This window comes from Monodon monoceros, unplaced genomic scaffold, assembly GCF_005190385.1.
Source record: "Monodon monoceros isolate NGI ecotype Baffin Bay Population unplaced genomic scaffold, NGI_Narwhal_1 Super_Scaffold_19, whole genome shotgun sequence".
NCBI classification, from domain to species: Eukaryota; Metazoa; Chordata; class Mammalia; order Artiodactyla; family Monodontidae; genus Monodon; species Monodon monoceros.
The window spans coordinates 7,184,572-7,201,419 of NW_021703775.1; the positions used below are offsets into that span (position 1 = coordinate 7,184,572).

The window sequence follows — 16,848 nt, forward strand, 5'->3', positions numbered from 1 at the left end:
AGGTCTTTACGACCCGCCGAGCTGGCGCCAAATCAGAGGAGAGGCAGGGACGCCGCCCACGTTCGAATAATAGTATCAATAATATCGAAAGTCCTAGAGCCCCAGGGCAGATGGAGGTTCCCCGCGTGACAGCCCAGAGCGTTAGCGGGGAACAGGTAGGAGCGGGGTTGAGTCAGTCTGGAGGGGAGCCCGCCTCGTACCCAGAGCAGTCGGGTCGGATGTTCTTTACTGAACATCCAGGCATTGCGCGGGGCTTTGCACGTCTCATAGTCTAAAGGGCAGGCAACTCCACTTGGAAGGGGACGAAACTAAAATCGGTTTTAAAAGATAAATGGCATTTAAAGGAATAAACGCTGGTATTCCCAATACAGAGACGGTAACAGGTAGGAAGGAGTGGGTCGGAGAACAAACACACTGAGGGCAATGAACGTTACCACTTGGGGTGTCCCTCGGTGCAGCTGGCAAGAAAATCCTTGTGGCTTAGCCAGATGGGAAATTCCCCCGTCAGGCAAAGTTCCAGGTAACCATAGCTGCGTAACAAACTGCCTCAAACGCCAGTGGCTTAACACAACGATTTATTCTAACATTTATAGGGTCAAGGCTTGCTCACGTGGCTTTCTTCATTCAGCACAGGTTGGCTGAGCGGGGAGGTCCAGGACGGCCTTATTCACGCCTTTGGCGGCTGGTGCTGGCTGGCTGATGGGGCACCTCCGTTCAGGGCTAGCCTTGGAAGGAGCACTTTGGCCACATTCTGTTGACCAAAGCACCAGCAAAGGCAGCCCAGAGTCAAGGGGTGGAGAAATGGACCCCACCTCTTGATGAGAGGAGCCCAAATAATTTGTGGTCATCTGTTTCAGGCTTCCACAGAAATCAAGCTCTCTTTTGGCTTAGAATAGAAACCATCAAGACTTGCATCTTGGAGTAAGAAGCATCCAGTGTTCACAATTTGGTGATGCCGATACAATGACCAGGGCTCCATATAAAGCTACAATAAAGACACAGTGGCTCCTTATTTATTTACTATTACCCTCTTGAAGTTACTCTAATTAGTCTTTCTTGGATTATGCAGGTGGGAATGGATTCTGTGCAGTTAGTCCCAGTAGTTTTCCAAGTTATCATTAAAAAGAGCCACGCAATTCTCTTGCCCTTTGCTTATAGTACATCTTTCTAAATTCCATTTCTCTGGAATCTGAGGTGGTACAATTTTTCCCCCCCTAATTTCCGACCGAAGTGTTTTTTCAAGAATGGATCCATCCTCCCTGCTCCTAGACTTCCACCCTGTTGTTATCTTAACCCCTCTCCTACTTCTTCGGCTTCTCCACTGGATCCTTCTTCTGCTGACACTCAAACACGACCTCCATCTCATCTTCCATCTCTCATGCTGTCTACTCCCCTTCAGAGTTGAGCTTCTTTGTGGAGTTGCTACACATCCAGTATCCACTTCCTCACTTCCCATTTGTTTTTTAACCTACTCCAACATGGATTCTGTTCTGTTGTTCCATCAAAAGTGCTTTTTGCAGGGTGAGCAAAATGGGTGAAGATGATCAAAATGTACAAACTTCCAGTTATAAGATAAGTAAGTCCTGGAGATGTAAATGTACAGCATGGTGACTATAAAAATACCGTACTGTATACTCGAAAGTTGCTAAGTGAATATATCTTAAAAGTTCTCATCACAAGGAAAAAAAAATAACTATGTGTTGATAGATGTTAACTTCTTACAGTGATCACTTTGCAATATATACGAAATCATTATGTTGCACACCTGGAACTAATATAATGGCATATGTCAATTATATATCAATTTTTAAAATTTATTTTAAAAATAATAAAATTCTTTAAATCATTAAAAAACTATTCAGGGATGATGGAGAATTAGGTCAGCTACTTACTCTCAAATGGTTGGGAGGAGAGGGAACGGCCTTTGTACCATGCTTGCAACTTTGCTGTGAATTTGAGATTGTTTCAAAATAAAAGGAAAATAATATATGTTAGGTGTCTGGCATTGTAATAAAGACTGTGAGCACCCCACCCAGGTCCCCTTTACCCTTAATTCATCATCCATTCTCCAGCTGGTGTGAATGAAGGAGCTAGCAGGCACAGGCACACCAGAGTGATTCACCCTGCATCCCTGCCCACCAGCCTCCCCACTTTGGCTTGGAGGTGGCAACCGATGCCTGACTGGCCTAGCGCTGCAGTAGTCCCACCCCTTGCCTCAAAGTGGGACAGTGGTACAACTCTGCAGTATGATCCCTCCAGAGCACCCTGTGAGTCAGGCCATGAATTTATCTGAGTGCTCATTCTTCGTTGATTCCTCCTGCTTCCCTGACTCCCTTACAGGCTTACCTTAAAGAGCACACTCTCAAAAATCATGTGCATCTGGGTCCTTGTCTCAAGCAGCTTCTAGGGAATCTCAACTAAGCCAGTTACACAACAGCTCAGTAAATGATAACTATTATTACTGGCATCAATGACAACACCATTAGATGCAATACCAATGCATGTATTATAGGTCTTATAGGTATGTTGAATCTAAGGTCTCCTAACATCCTTATTTCTCCTGAACTATATTATTTTTATATGGAAAGTTTCTCATCAGAAACAACGGCAGAACTCTGAAAAATGTTCACTTTAGGATTCTGCTTGTAGAATTCTTCCATAAAACAAATAAACACCTAAGTGAGGCTGTTGTTCTGATTAAACTTATTCCATTCTACCCCTTCCAGGAAGTATTTGTGGATTTCCATTCCCAGGTGTGCTGCTAAAACTATGGCTTCGCTTGGATTTTGGGATTCCAATTCTCTGATGTCTTAGCAGCAATAGTTCTCAATCAGAGTAATTAATGCTTGCATTTGTTATCATCTCAATGACTGGATTGTGCTACAACATTTGACATCCTGCAATGCCTGGGGCATCACATACAATGAAGGACATCCCAAATTCAGTGTCCAACACACTATCAAATGTCCTGTTGGACATTCATGGAGGTGAAAAACCAGTCTGTAAATATTTGAGCCAAGTCCCTATTAAAGAAAAAAGTGGTTTTGCTAAGGTCACTAGTGCCATTCATGTTGCTAGATCCAGTGGACCTTTCAAGTCCTCATCTACCATTTCAGTTGACTGCCTCCACCTTAAAGACTTTTGTGGGCAATCTTGACATTATCCTGTCTTGGTTTTCCACCAACCCTGCCAACTCTTCAGTCCCCTTAGCCAGCTCCCCCTGCGCTGCCCAGCTCCTAAGTGTCGTAGTTGCTTTATCTCACACTATACATCCACCATAAGCAACCTCTTTCGTTCCCATAGCTTTAGATACCATTCTGTATACAACTTCACAATTTGTATTTTTTCATTCCATACATAGGACTGTCTGCCTTAGAAAATGGTATGCCCAAAACCCATGCTCCCAAGCTCTTTCCCCCAGGGAACCTCCATGCATCTAGCTTTTTTTGTTTGTTTGTTTGTTTTTACTAGAAATCCTTTCATTTTCCTCATTTCCCACTTTAAGACCATCAGTCTGCCCTGCCAAACTTCACCTGGACTCTGTCCCCTTCTCGATATACCTCGACCATCACCATCACCTCACTTGGACAACCATGTCCCTGCAAAAGCTATACATGTCACGTCCACAGAGAAGCCTTCCTAGTTCCCACAATTAAAAATCAAGTGTAGGGCTTCCCTGGTGGTGCAGTGGTTGAGAGTCCGCCTGCCGATGCAGGGGACACGGGTTCGTGCCCCAGTCCGGGAAGATCCCACATGCCACGGGGCGGCTGGGCCCGTGAGCCATGGCCGCTGAGCCTGCGCGTCCGGAGCCTGCGCTCCGCAACGGGAGAGGCCACAACAGTGAGAGGCCCGCGTACCATAAAAAAAAAAAAAAAAAACTAAGTGTATGTGTTATGTCTCCTCTTCTGTCTCTCTGAAATTTAACTTTTTCTTCATGGCACATCACAATTTGTATCATATAATTACTGTCTGATGTTCTACCTTCCCTGGTAGACAGACAGTAAGCACTATGAAGGTAGTGGTAATTTATTCACCACTGTATCCTGAGCACCAAGCACAGTGCCAGGCTAGGTGAACAAATGAATGATTTGTGTATTTTTTCTCTCCCAAAGAATTATATTCTATAAATGATAAAGAGCATTATCTTAGTGGCTTACATCCCATTCAATGTTATTTTTTTTTTAACTCTACAAATACGTGACATCTGTTTGGTTTTTTTCTGATTTACAAAATATTTCTTCTCCTAAAAGAAGATGCCTTTTCCTCTTTGAATATGCCTTTTTCCTTTATGAATATTAAGGAGATTACTCAATTGAGCATTAGAGATCACCAGTAAATATTAAAGTACAGGAAAATGTTCAAACCATACATAATAGAAATATTTATAGGTCACTGTTTGTCCAGACACAAATGGTTTTTAACTTCAGCTTACATTACTTGGGACAATACTGCTGTTTCAAACTACTAGATGTTTTAATAAGAATGGCAAACTGATACATACAAAACAAGAATTTTTTTTAACAACTAGGCTGTTTTATTATATTAAATATTGGTGGTATAAAATGGTAACATCTGCAAGATAAATTATTACACTTAGAAAAAACTATTTTGTGAACTCTGAAATGAATTCCACGTGGGTGAAAAAAAAGTTTTAAAAGGATGATTTGAAATGTGAAATGCTTCTCAAGGTACGTAATTTACTGGTCTTTGAGTTTAGCTGCCAGTGATCTTTAACAGAACAGACATGAAAAAATGCAAGAAGATAAAGTATTCTAAAGCAAAATCCCTAACTGGAATTTCAACATACAAAATCAGTACACCAGAAATCATGTGAAATACTGATGTCAAATTGTTTGGGCACTGTTTTTTGGGTTTTTGATCACTTGTTAGAGAAATACATTATAATTAAAATGTTTTGGTGCCATTTAAATACTGTTACACAAAAACTCTGATTTTTTGACAAGGACAGAATATAATACCAGAGAAACCTTCTTTGAATTTTGGAAAACTTCTTCTCTCTAAAGCAACTTTTCTGAATATGTATCATCAAAAAGTGCAATCTACAGTGATTCATAAATAGTGAAAAATAAGCAATCGTCTTCCTTCATTTTGTTAGGTTTTCATAATAAGGTTAAGTTCTCATTCAACAGGCCCTCTTAGTCAAAAGCAACTTTTGGTTTCTTTGGTAACATACACAAATAACTTCATTCCACATCTATCATTTCTATTCCATCACTTTCTTTAACATACACCACTGAACCCAAGGCTTTCTCTGAAAGAGATCCTGTGCCAGTATCTTTGCTCCTTGTAAAGTTTTCTTGGTTTGTGTCTTCTAATCTTATTTTCTTGGTGTTTTGAAATAACTGAGTCACTGGTTCCAATTTGCTTTTCTCAGTCCCTTGCATTAAGTGATCATCCACTTTTGAATCCATACGCATAGCAGATACCTGAGTAGCAGATTTGCTAAGAGAAAATCCCATTGGAACAGCTGAATAAAAATAGTTTGCAGGTCCCTCTTTAAGTAGTGGAGACGTTTCTTCAACTTGACTGCTTGGGGAAAAAATTGTTACAAGTGAATACAGCGGGAATTTCAACTAACTTCATGGCAATGTTTGTTTTAATGAAATTTCATGGTGATGATGCCAAAAATATAAAGTAAAATCGCCTTCCACCTCTCAGTGTTTACATTTTCTTTGTGGAAGGGTTTGCAGGTTCTACAGATTCTCCGAAAGTCTTTTTATTAAAAGGAATTTACTAGATGTTACCTTTCATCACATTGCAGAAAATAATAGAACTTCTCTACTTAGTCCTGCCTATCATTCTTATTATCAAAAACTTTTAATTTATTATTAATGGATTAAATAAATAATTACTGAAGGCCAAACACTCTGCTAGGTGTTCTGGAAAAAAAAAAAAGCTGCCCAAACAACTGTAACCATTTACACACGTAATAATATACTATCAAAATAATGAAGGAAAAACTGACAGAAATGAAGGGAGAAATAGACAGTTCTACAATAATAGTTGGAGATTTCAAAACTGAACTGTCAATAATGGAGAGAACAACCAGACAGGACACAAGTAAGGAAACAGAGGATTTAAACAACACAATAAACTGACTAGAGCTAACAAACACATGCAGAACACTCCACCCAACAACAACAGGATACATATTCTTCTCAAGGGGACATTTTCCAGGATAGACCATATGTTAGGCCACAAATTAAGTCTCAGTAGATTTAAAAAGATGGATATCATACAAAGTATGGATATCATACAAAGTATCTTCTCTGACCACAATGGGATGAAGTCAGAAATCAACAACAGAAGTAAAACAGGAAAATTCATATATTTGTGGAAATTAAACAGTATACTCTTAAACAACCAATGGATCAAAGAAATCACAAGGGAAATTTTAAAAAATACTTAGAGATGAAGATAAACAAAAACACAACATATCAAACTTACAGGATGAAGCAAAATCAGTACTAAGGGGGGAATTTATAGTTATAAATACTTGCATTAAAAAAACAAGAAAGATCTCAAATCAGCAAACTTTACAGCTTAATGAACTAGAAAAAGAAGAAGAAACTAAACCCATTACTAGCAGAAGGAAGGAAACAATAAAGACTAGAGCAGAGATAAATGGAGTAGAGAACAGAAAAGCAATAGAGGATAATCAATTAAACCAAAAGTAGTTTTTGAAAAGAGCAACAAAATTGACAAACTACCTCGATGGACTGAGAAAACTCAAATTACTAAATCAGAAATGAAAGGGGACATTACTACTGATTCTACAGAAATAAAAAGTATTATAAGAGAGTGCTATGAACAATTGTATGCCAACAAATTGGATATCCTAGCTGAATGGACAAATTCCTAGAAACGCAAAACCTACCAAGACTAAGTCAATAAGAAACGAAAATCTGAATAGACCTATGACTGCTCAGACCATTCAGTGGGGGAAAGGGCAGCCTTTTCAACAAAATGTGCTGGGAAAACTGGATATCCACACGCAGAAGAATGAAGTTGGACCCTTACCTAATACCATATACAAAAACTAACGCAAGATGGATCAAAGACCTAAATGTAAGACCTAAAGCTCTAACTCTTAAAAGAAAACATAAGGCAAAAGCTTCCTGATGGGTTTGCAATGATTTGAATACACCACCAAAGGCAGAGGCAACAAAAGAAAAAATAGACAAGTTGGAACTTATGAGAATATATAAATTTTGTGCATTAATAGACACGAGACTATAAAGGCAACCCACAGAAGGAGAAAATATTTGCAAACCATATATATGATAAGGGACTAATACCCAGAATATACAGAGAACTGAAACGCAACAACAACAAAATAATCCAATTCAAAATTTGGCAAAGGACTTGAATAGCCATTTCTCCAGAGAAGATATATGAATGGCCAACAATTACATGAAAAAATGCTCACCATCACTAATATTTAGGGAAATTCAGATCACAGCTACCAATTAGATACAGCCTCACAACCATTAGGATAGCTACTATTAAAAAAAAAACAGAAAATAACAAGTGTTGTTGACAATGTGGAGAAATTCAAAACTTTTTTTAAAAAAATTAATTATTTTTGGCTGCATTGGGTCTTCATTGCTGCGCACGGGCTTTCTCTAGTTGCAGCGAGTGGGGGCTACTCTTCGTTGTGGTGCATGGGCTTCTCATTGTGGTGGCTTCTCTTGTTGCAGAGCACAGGCTCTAGGCACGCAGCCTTCAGTAGTTGTGGCTTGTGGGTTCTAGAGCACAGGCTCAGGAGCTGTGGTGCATGGGCTTAGTTGCCCCGCGGCACGTGGGATCTTCCCAGACCAGGGCTCGAACCCGTGTCCCCTGCATTGGCAGGCGGATTCTTAACCACTGCGCCACCAGGGAAGCCCAAAATTCAAACCTTTATGCACTATTGGTGGGAATGTTCAATGGTACAGCTGCTGTGGAAAACAGTGTGGCAGTTCCTCAAGTAATTAAAAATAGAATTACCATACGATCCAGCAAACCAACTTCTGGGTCTTGAAGACATATTTGTACACCCATGTACAAATAACAAGCTATTATTCACAATAGCTAAAATGTGGAAGCAACTCAAGTGTCCAACGATGGATCATAGGTAAGCAAAATGTTGTATACAAATATGATGAATAATATTTATATATATAATATATATATTATTTATTATTTAATATATAAATAATATTTCATATAATATAAATATTATATAAATATATACTATATATTATTATATAATATAAATTATATTATTTTTATTATATAATATAAATATATATTTATTATAATATATAATATAATAATAATATATTTATATTATATAATATAAATATTTTTATATAATATAAATATTATATAAATATATAATATAAATATTATTATATATTATTTAATATATAATAATAAAAAGGAGGAAATTCTGCAATATGCTACAACGTGATGAACCTTGAACACATTATGCTAAGTGAAATAACTCATAAAGACAAATACTGTATGACTCTACTTACATGAGGTAGCTAGAAGTCAAAATCATAGATACAGAAAGTAGAATGATGGTTGCCATGGGGAGGTGTCGTTTAAGGGGTATAGACTTTCAATTTTACAAGATGAAAAGAGTCCTGGAGATAAATCGTGGTGATGACAGCACAAAATTATGAATATATTTAATACACTGAACTATACACCTAAGAATGTCTAAGATGCTACATTTTATGTTACATGTATTTTACCACAATACAAAAAACTAAAGAAAAAAAAAAGATGTCCAATAAAGAAACAGTACCTTTTATTACCAATGCCCAATCTGCTTAGAGAGATGAGCATGCAACATGGAGGGAGGGGCTTGGAAAGGTTGTGAAAGGAGGGGGCCTACGTCAGGGTTGGGCTTTGAAAGATGGTCAGGAATTTGGTAAGCAGAGTTGACCAGGATGGTAGAAGGGACCAGAGCTTGTTACAGAACAGTGATCTACTGAAGAAGCTCTAGCAGCAACTTGAGATCTGGAACCCACTCCACAGCTGTGAATGAAAGCACTTACTCACCTTTTAGAATGTATTTCTTTAATATTTAGGTACTGGAGTTATCTTTTATGAGTTTACAATTCCATCCCCATCAAGCCCTAATCATTCACTGACAGAAGGTTTCTAAAGATATCATCTTGAAACCTTGTTTATCCATATTCGTGATTGAATATCAGTGTTTAATCTGTAACAGAACAGAGTCCAGGGTCTACAGTAGTATCCTAAACATAGTAGTTAATCAAATGTTATTAGTATAACAAATACCTGTTTCTTACATTTGGAAATTGAAGATGAATTTTTTTCTCATCAAGTGAATATCCAATACTACCTTCAAATGAGTAAAAGTGAGTTTATTCTGTTATTTGGTTCCTCCTCTTTGATTATTTAAAAAGGAAACACTCCTCTCAAAAATGCATAAGTTGGGGCTTCCCTGGTGGCACAGTGGTTGAGAGTCCGCCTGCCGATGCAGGGGACACGGGTTCGTGCCCGGGTCCGGGAAGATCCCACATGCCGTGGAGCGGCTGGGCCCATGAGCCATGGCTGCTGAGCCTGCGCGTCCGGAGCCTGTGCTCCGCAATGGGAGAGGCCACAACAGTGAGAGGCCCGCGTACCGCAAAAAAAAAAAAAAAAAAAAAAGCGTAAGTTGAATCCAATCATGAGGAAACAATCAGATAAACCCAAATTGAGAGACGTTATATAAAATAAATAACCTGTACTCAAAAATGTCAATGTATGAAAGACAAAGAGAAGTTGAGGAACTGCTCCAGATTAAAGGATACTAAAGAGACATGATTTCCAAATGTAGTCAATGATCCTGAATTGGGAGGTGGGGTGGGCTGGAACGTGGAGGAAATGTACTACAAAGGCCATTTCTTGGACAATTGGACAATTTGAATATGGATGGTTTATTAGATAATAATGTTGCATCACTGTTAAATCCCCTGATTGGGATAATTGTATTGTGGTTATATTAGTGAATGTCCTTGGTCTCAGGAGATAACATGCTGACATAGGGGTAAAGGATCATATCTACAACTTGCTTTCGAATTATCTAGCGAGAGATAGATACAGAGAGAAAGTAACATATGCAAAATGTTAATGACTCTAGGTGGGAAAGGATAAAAAATTCTTCAGTATATTATTTTTGCTAAACTTCCATATGTTTAAAACTTTTTCAAAATACAAACTTAAAAAAAAATTAAAGGGACTTCCCTGGTGGTGCAGTGGTTAAGACTCCGCACTCCCAATGCAGGGGGCCCGGGTTCAATCCCTGGTCAGGGAACTAGATCCCACGTGCTTGCTGCAACTAACAGTTCACATGCCACAACTAAGGAGCCCATGTAACACAACTAAGGAGCCCGCCTGCCACAACTAAGACGTGGTGCAACCAAATTAAAAAAAAATTAAAAAGAAAATACTAACAAAACTATAAAACATACCACATTTGAAATTGACAGAGGGTAAAATAATGGTAATGTATATAATTACCCACTAGCACATTAAACATCACTCTAACAGAGGGACTGAGAAGGAATGAAATGCAATAGGTTAGATTTGGCCCTATGAGTCTCACCTTAACTTCTCTGGGATTTTGAGGACAGGAAGGGAGAAGAAGTCTATTGGGGGCCTCTTTGACCTAGTATTTCAGTTGCCATTCAAAGGAAATCTTTTATGCATATGGAAGAATAAAGATCTATAAAGAGCTAAATAAATTTGGACATACACACACAAAAAGCACAGAGACTTGCCTTACCAGATTTTAAGATATGCCACAGGGCCTTCCCTGGTGGCTCAGTGGTTGAGAGTCCGCCTACTGATGCAGGGCACACAGGTTCGTGCCCTGGTCCAGGAATATCCCACATGCCGCGGAGCAGCTGGGCCCTTGAGCCTTGGCCGCTGAACCTGCGCGTCCGGAGCCTGTGCTCCGCAACAGGAGAGGCCACAACAGTGAGAGGCCCGCATACCACAAAAAAAAAAAAAAAAATCTTCCAACAAACAAAAGTCCAGGACCAGATGGCTTCACAGGTGAATTCTATCAAACATTTAGAGAAGAGCTAACACCTATCCTTCTCAAACTCTTCCAAAAATTGCAGAGGAAGGAACATTCCCAAACTCATTCCATGAGGCCACCATCACCCTGATACCAAAACCAGACAAAGATACTACAAAAAAAGAAAAGTAAAGACCAATATCACTGATGAACATAGATGCAAAAATCCTCAACAAAATACTAGCAAACAGAATCCAACGGTACATTAAAAGGATCATACACCATGATCAAGTGGGGTTTATCCCAGGGATGCAAGGATTCTTCAATATATGCAAATCAACCAGTGTGATACACCATATTAACTAATTGAAGGATTAAGGCCATATGCTCATCTCAATAGATGCAGAAACAGCTTTTGACAAAATCCAACACCCATTTTTGATAAAAACTCCAGAAAGTGGGCATAGCGGGAACCTACCTCAACATAATAAAGGCCGTATATGACAAACCCAGAGCAAACATCATTCTCAATGGTGAAAAACTGAAAGCATTTCCTCTAAGATCAGAAACAAGAAAAGGATGTCCACTCTCACTACGATTCAACATAGTTTTGGACGTCCTAGCCACAGCAATCAGAGAAGAAAAAGAAATGAGAGGAATACAAATTGGAAAAGAAGAAGTAAAACTGTCACTGTTTGCAGATGACATGATACTATACGTAGAGAATCCTAAAGATGTTACTAGAGCTAATCAATGAATTAGGTAAAGTTGCAGGATACAAAATTAATGCACAGAAATCTCTTGAATTCCTATACACCAATGATGAAAAATCTGAAAGAGAAATTAAGGAAACACTCCCATTTACCACTGCAACAAAAAGAATAAAATACCTAGGAATAAACCTACCTTGTGAGACAAAAGACCTGTATGCAGAAAACTATAAGACACTGATGAAAGAAATTAAAGATGATACCAACAGATGGAGAGATATACCATGTTCTTGGATTGGAAGAATCAATATTGTGAAAATGACTATACTACCCAAAGCAATCTATAGATTCAATGCAATCCTTATCAAATTACCAGTGGCATTTTTTATGGAACTAGAACAAAAAATCTTAAAATTTGTATGGAGACACAAAAGACCCTGAATAGCCAAATCAGTCTTGAGGGAAAAAAACTGAGCTGGAGGAATCAAACTCCCTGACTTCAGACTATACTACAAAGCTACAGTAATCAAGATGATATGGTACTGGCAAAAAAACAGAAATATAGATCAATGGAACAGGATAGAAAGCCCAGAGATAAACCCACGCTCCTATGGTCAACTAATCTATGACAAAGGAGGCAAGGATATACAATGGAGAAAAGACAGTCTCTTAAATAAGTGGTGCTGGGAAAACTGGACAGCTACATGTAAAAGAATGAAATTAGAACACTCCATAACACCATACACAAAAATAAACTCAAAATGGATTAGAGACCTAAATGTAAGACCAGACACTATAAAACTCTTAAAGGAAAACATAGGAAGAACACTCTTTGACATCACAGCAAGATCTTTTTTGATCCACCTCCTAGAGTAATGGAAATAAAAACAAAAAATAAACAAATGGGACCTAATGAAACTTCAAAGCTTTTGCACAGCAAAGGAAAACATAAATAAGATGAAAAGACAACCCTCAGAATGGGAGAAAATATTTGCAAATGAATCAACGGACAAAGGATTAATCTCCAAAATATATAAACAGCTCATGCAGCTCAATATTAAAAAAACAAACAACCTATCCAAAAATGGGCACAAGACCTAAATAGACATGTCTCCAAAAAGACATACAGATGGCCAAGAAGCACACGAAAAGGTGCTCAACATCACTACTTATTAGAGAAATGCAAATCAAAACTACAATGAGGTATCACCTCACACCAGTCAGAATGGCCATCATCAGGAAATCTACAAACAACAAATGCTGTAGAGGGTGTGGAGAAAAGGGAACACTCTTGCACTGTTGGTGGGAATGTAAATCGATACAGCCACTATGGAGAACAGTATGGAGGTTCCTTAAAAAACTAAAAATAGAATTACCATATGATCCAGCAATCCCACTACTGGGCATATACCTAGAGAAAACCATAATTCAAAAAGACACATGCACCCCAGTGTTCATTGCAGCACTATTTACAATAGGCAGGTCATGGAAGCAACCTAAATGCCCATCAACAGATGAATGGATAAAGAAGATGTGGTACATATATACAATGGAATATTACTCAGCTATAAAAAGGAACGAAATTGGGTCATTTGTTGAGACGTGGATGGATCTAGAGACTGTCCTACAGAGTGAAGTAAGTCAGAAAGAGAAAAACAAATATCGTATATTAATGCATATATGTGGAGCCTAGAAATATGGTACAGGTGAACTGGTTTGCAGGGCAGAAATTGAGACAGAGATGTAGAGAACAAACATATGGACACCAAAGGGGAAAGCGGCGGGGCGGTGGCAGTGGTGGTGTGATGAATTGAGTGATTGGGATTGACATGTATACACTGATGTGTATGAAACTGATGACTAATAAGAACCTGCTGTATAAAAAAATAAATAAAATAAAATTCAAAAATAAAAAAAGAAATTGTAAACAAAGTTCAGAAGACGGAGAAAGGACTGGAAGATGTGCTATCCAAGCTGACAAGGGATTTATAGCTAAAATATAACAAGAACAACTATGAATTAACAAGGAAAAAGGAAACCCATTAGAAAAATGGGCAAAGGATACAGAGACATAATTCACCGATTGGAGAATCCCCAAAAGATAACGTGTGCATAAAGCGATGCTCAAACTTATTAGAAATCAGAGAAATGCAAGTTTGCTACCATCAGAATGGCAGATAGGTGGGTAGCACTGAATATTTAGTAGAATGCAGGAAACCTTGTGCATTGCTGATGGAGTAATTTTTAATTCCTACCTCACATTCCACATCCAATCCTTCAGTGAATCCTGTTTCTGTTTCTACCCTTGCCTATGCCTCCCCACTGTTTGTTCTTCTAACTGTATCTGGAATGAGCCTTTTAAAACATAAGCCAGATCACATCCATCCTCTGCTCAACACGCTCTAGTTACTTCCCATCACAGAGTAAAGCCAAATTCTCTACCTAACAAGTCTCCAGCTGTGGTAGGCAGAAGAATGGTTCCCAAAGAAGTCCACATCCTAATCCCCACAACCTGCGAACGTTCTGTTACATGGCAAGGGGGCATTAAGGTTGCCAATCAACCTACCTTGAGGTGGGGAGATAACCCTGGGGTAATTGGTGGCTACGAATATAATCACAAGGGTCTTTATAAGTGAGGGAGAGGGGAACTCCCTGGCCGTCCAGTGGTTAGGACTTGGCACTCTCACTGCCAAGGGCCTGGGTTCAATCCCTGGTTGGGGAACTAAGATCTCAGAAGCCACTCAGTGCAGCAAAAAAAGAAAAAAGAAGAAAAAGTGAGGGAGAGACAGGAATGTCACTGTTAGAGTGATGACTGGCCATCGCTGGCTTTGAAGATAGAAGGGGACCACACGCTAATAAGCAAAGCGGGCAGCCTGTAGCAGCTGGAAAGGCAAGAAAACAGATGCTCCCCTAGAACCTCCAGAAGGAATGCAGCCCTGCTGACATCTCAGTATTAGCCCAGTGAGATCCGTTTTGGATTCTAACCTCCAGGACTGTAAGATAATAAATTGGTGTTGCTTAAAGCTACCACATTTGTGCCAAACTGTTACAGCAGCAATAGGAAACAGATACACCAGTAACATTCTGTCATCCCAAGCTCTTCTCCTCTCCACTCTGCCCCCCGCCCCATGACCTCATCACTGTTCCTCCAGGACATGCTTCAGGGACCTCTTCTGCTTCAGGGCCCAGGCACTGACAGTTCCCTCAGGCTGAAGCAATTTCTGAATTGCAAACCACTTCTGATGGGGATGATTAGTGGAGATAGCTGACTTCTGCTTCTGTCCAGGATGGAGTAACATGGACCAGATTTATCCTCATGCCTTAAACATCTTAAAAACAGACAAAACACACGAAGCAATGGTTTTTAGATACTGGACAATGGGTAGTACAGGAGAGTGATCCCTAAGAGAAAGGAGATAAGGTTAAGTCTTATGAGTGCTTAGGGCCTGGAAATTTTAGGCTTCATCACAAGGAAGGGGAATCCAAATTGAGTCTGGCCACTTCAGTGAACTGTGAAGACAGACTTCAGAGTTTGCAGAGGCCAAGATGGCTAGAATTTGTGGAGAGAGGGGAGAGGTGCAGTGAGAGAGCGAGCTCCAGAGATCTGCAGAAGATTCCCCACAATTCTTTGGCTGAATACTGATCAGTGTATGTGTGTAAAAAAACTATTGAGCCCTGGGGAAAAAAACACCAAAAAGGAGAAGGAAGAATAGTTCTTAGAGCCTACACAGGGCCAAGAATAGAGTTCTCACCAGTCAGAGTAGAAAGAACTCTTAATACACTGGTCATTGAATAGAGTCCTCAGAAAGGTATTGCCTCAGTAATGGGGTCAAATTAGCCCTAAATAAAGACTATTTTGGACCTAACAAAGCTTAAAAGCAAGCTTCTAAAGCAGGTCTGTCCAACAGGACTTTTTGCAATGATGGAAATATCCTGTATGGATTGTCTAATATAGTAGCCACTAGCCACGTGTGGATGTTGGCAGGCGAGAATTCTAATACTGAACGATCGATGCAAGCTGGATGTTGGAATTTGAAATATACAGAATATAAATGAGGAACTAAACTTTAAATTTTATTTAATTTTATGAATACAAATTCAAATAGCCACATGTAGCTAGTGGTTACTATTTTCAACAGGGCAGCTCTAAAGGATCAAACTGTTTCCAAGTAAACTTGTTGCATCTCAGAAAAAAGCCTAAATATATTTAAAGAAAAACCAAAACCAAAACCTCCAGCACCCAACAATGTCAAATCTGCAACACCTGGCAGCCAATAAAAACTCACCAGGCATGAAAACGAGCAGAAGAATGTGACGCATAACCAGGAGGAAAAAAATCAGTTAATAGAAACAATGCCAAGAATGAGACAGATGATAGAATTAGTATACAACAGCTATTTTAAATATATTCCATATTTCCCAAAGCATGGGCATGATGAAGTGAGAAATGAAAGACATTTTAAAAAAATCAAACTGGAATCCAGAGATGAAAAGTACAAATCGGACATGAAAAATATCGTGGATGGGAATAACACTGCCAAAGGAAAGAACAGTGAGCTTGAAAATATATCAATACAAACTATCCAATTAAAAAAAAATGAACAGAGCATCAGTTAGCTGCAGAACAGCAAAAAGCAGCTTAACATGTGTATAATTTTTTTTTAAGGGGACCAGGGAGGTACCGAGGAAGAAAAAAGGTGAAATAGAGGTTTTTGAAGTGAAGTTTGTGAAATGGAGAAACCTGATCTCAGACTTGCACAGGAGTATCTATTACAAGGGAGATAGCTCAGGTGCTATAAAAGGATTAGGTGGGGCAGGAGGGGGCACTCAGCACTCTTTGGGTTTCCACAGAGGGAGGAAATTTTTCACTTTCTTGGGCTGAGGAAGGAAGTCAACAGTCCTTGATAGTAAAAGAAAGGAAACTCTTCACGCCCTGGTCTAGCTTTAAAATGATCTTTTCCCTACATTCTTTTTTTTTTTTTTTTTTTTTTTTTTTTTGGTCTGGGGGCCTCTCTTTTTTTCTCCCCTCTCCTTTTGGGGGCCCCGCGCCGGCCCCGGCGCGCTTGGCGGGCCCGCGCCCCGGGCGCCCCCCGCTCG

The 16,848-nt window shown here is 39.2% G+C and overlaps 1 protein-coding gene across 1 annotated transcript; it reads right to left on the reverse strand.

The window, feature by feature from the left end:
• Positions 1 to 4,537: 4,537 nt before the first annotated feature.
• CUNH2orf15 (chromosome unknown C2orf15 homolog) lies at positions 4,538 to 15,050 on the reverse strand. Its single transcript, XM_029232500.1, has 2 exons — positions 14,893 to 15,050; positions 4,538 to 5,547 (listed from the first exon to the last, which is right to left on the reverse strand). The coding sequence occupies exons 1-2, from the start codon at positions 15,048 to 15,050 to the stop codon at positions 5,205 to 5,207; spliced, it is 501 nt and encodes a 166-aa protein (XP_029088333.1). The 3' UTR covers positions 4,538 to 5,204.
• Positions 15,051 to 16,848: the final 1,798 nt, after the last annotated feature.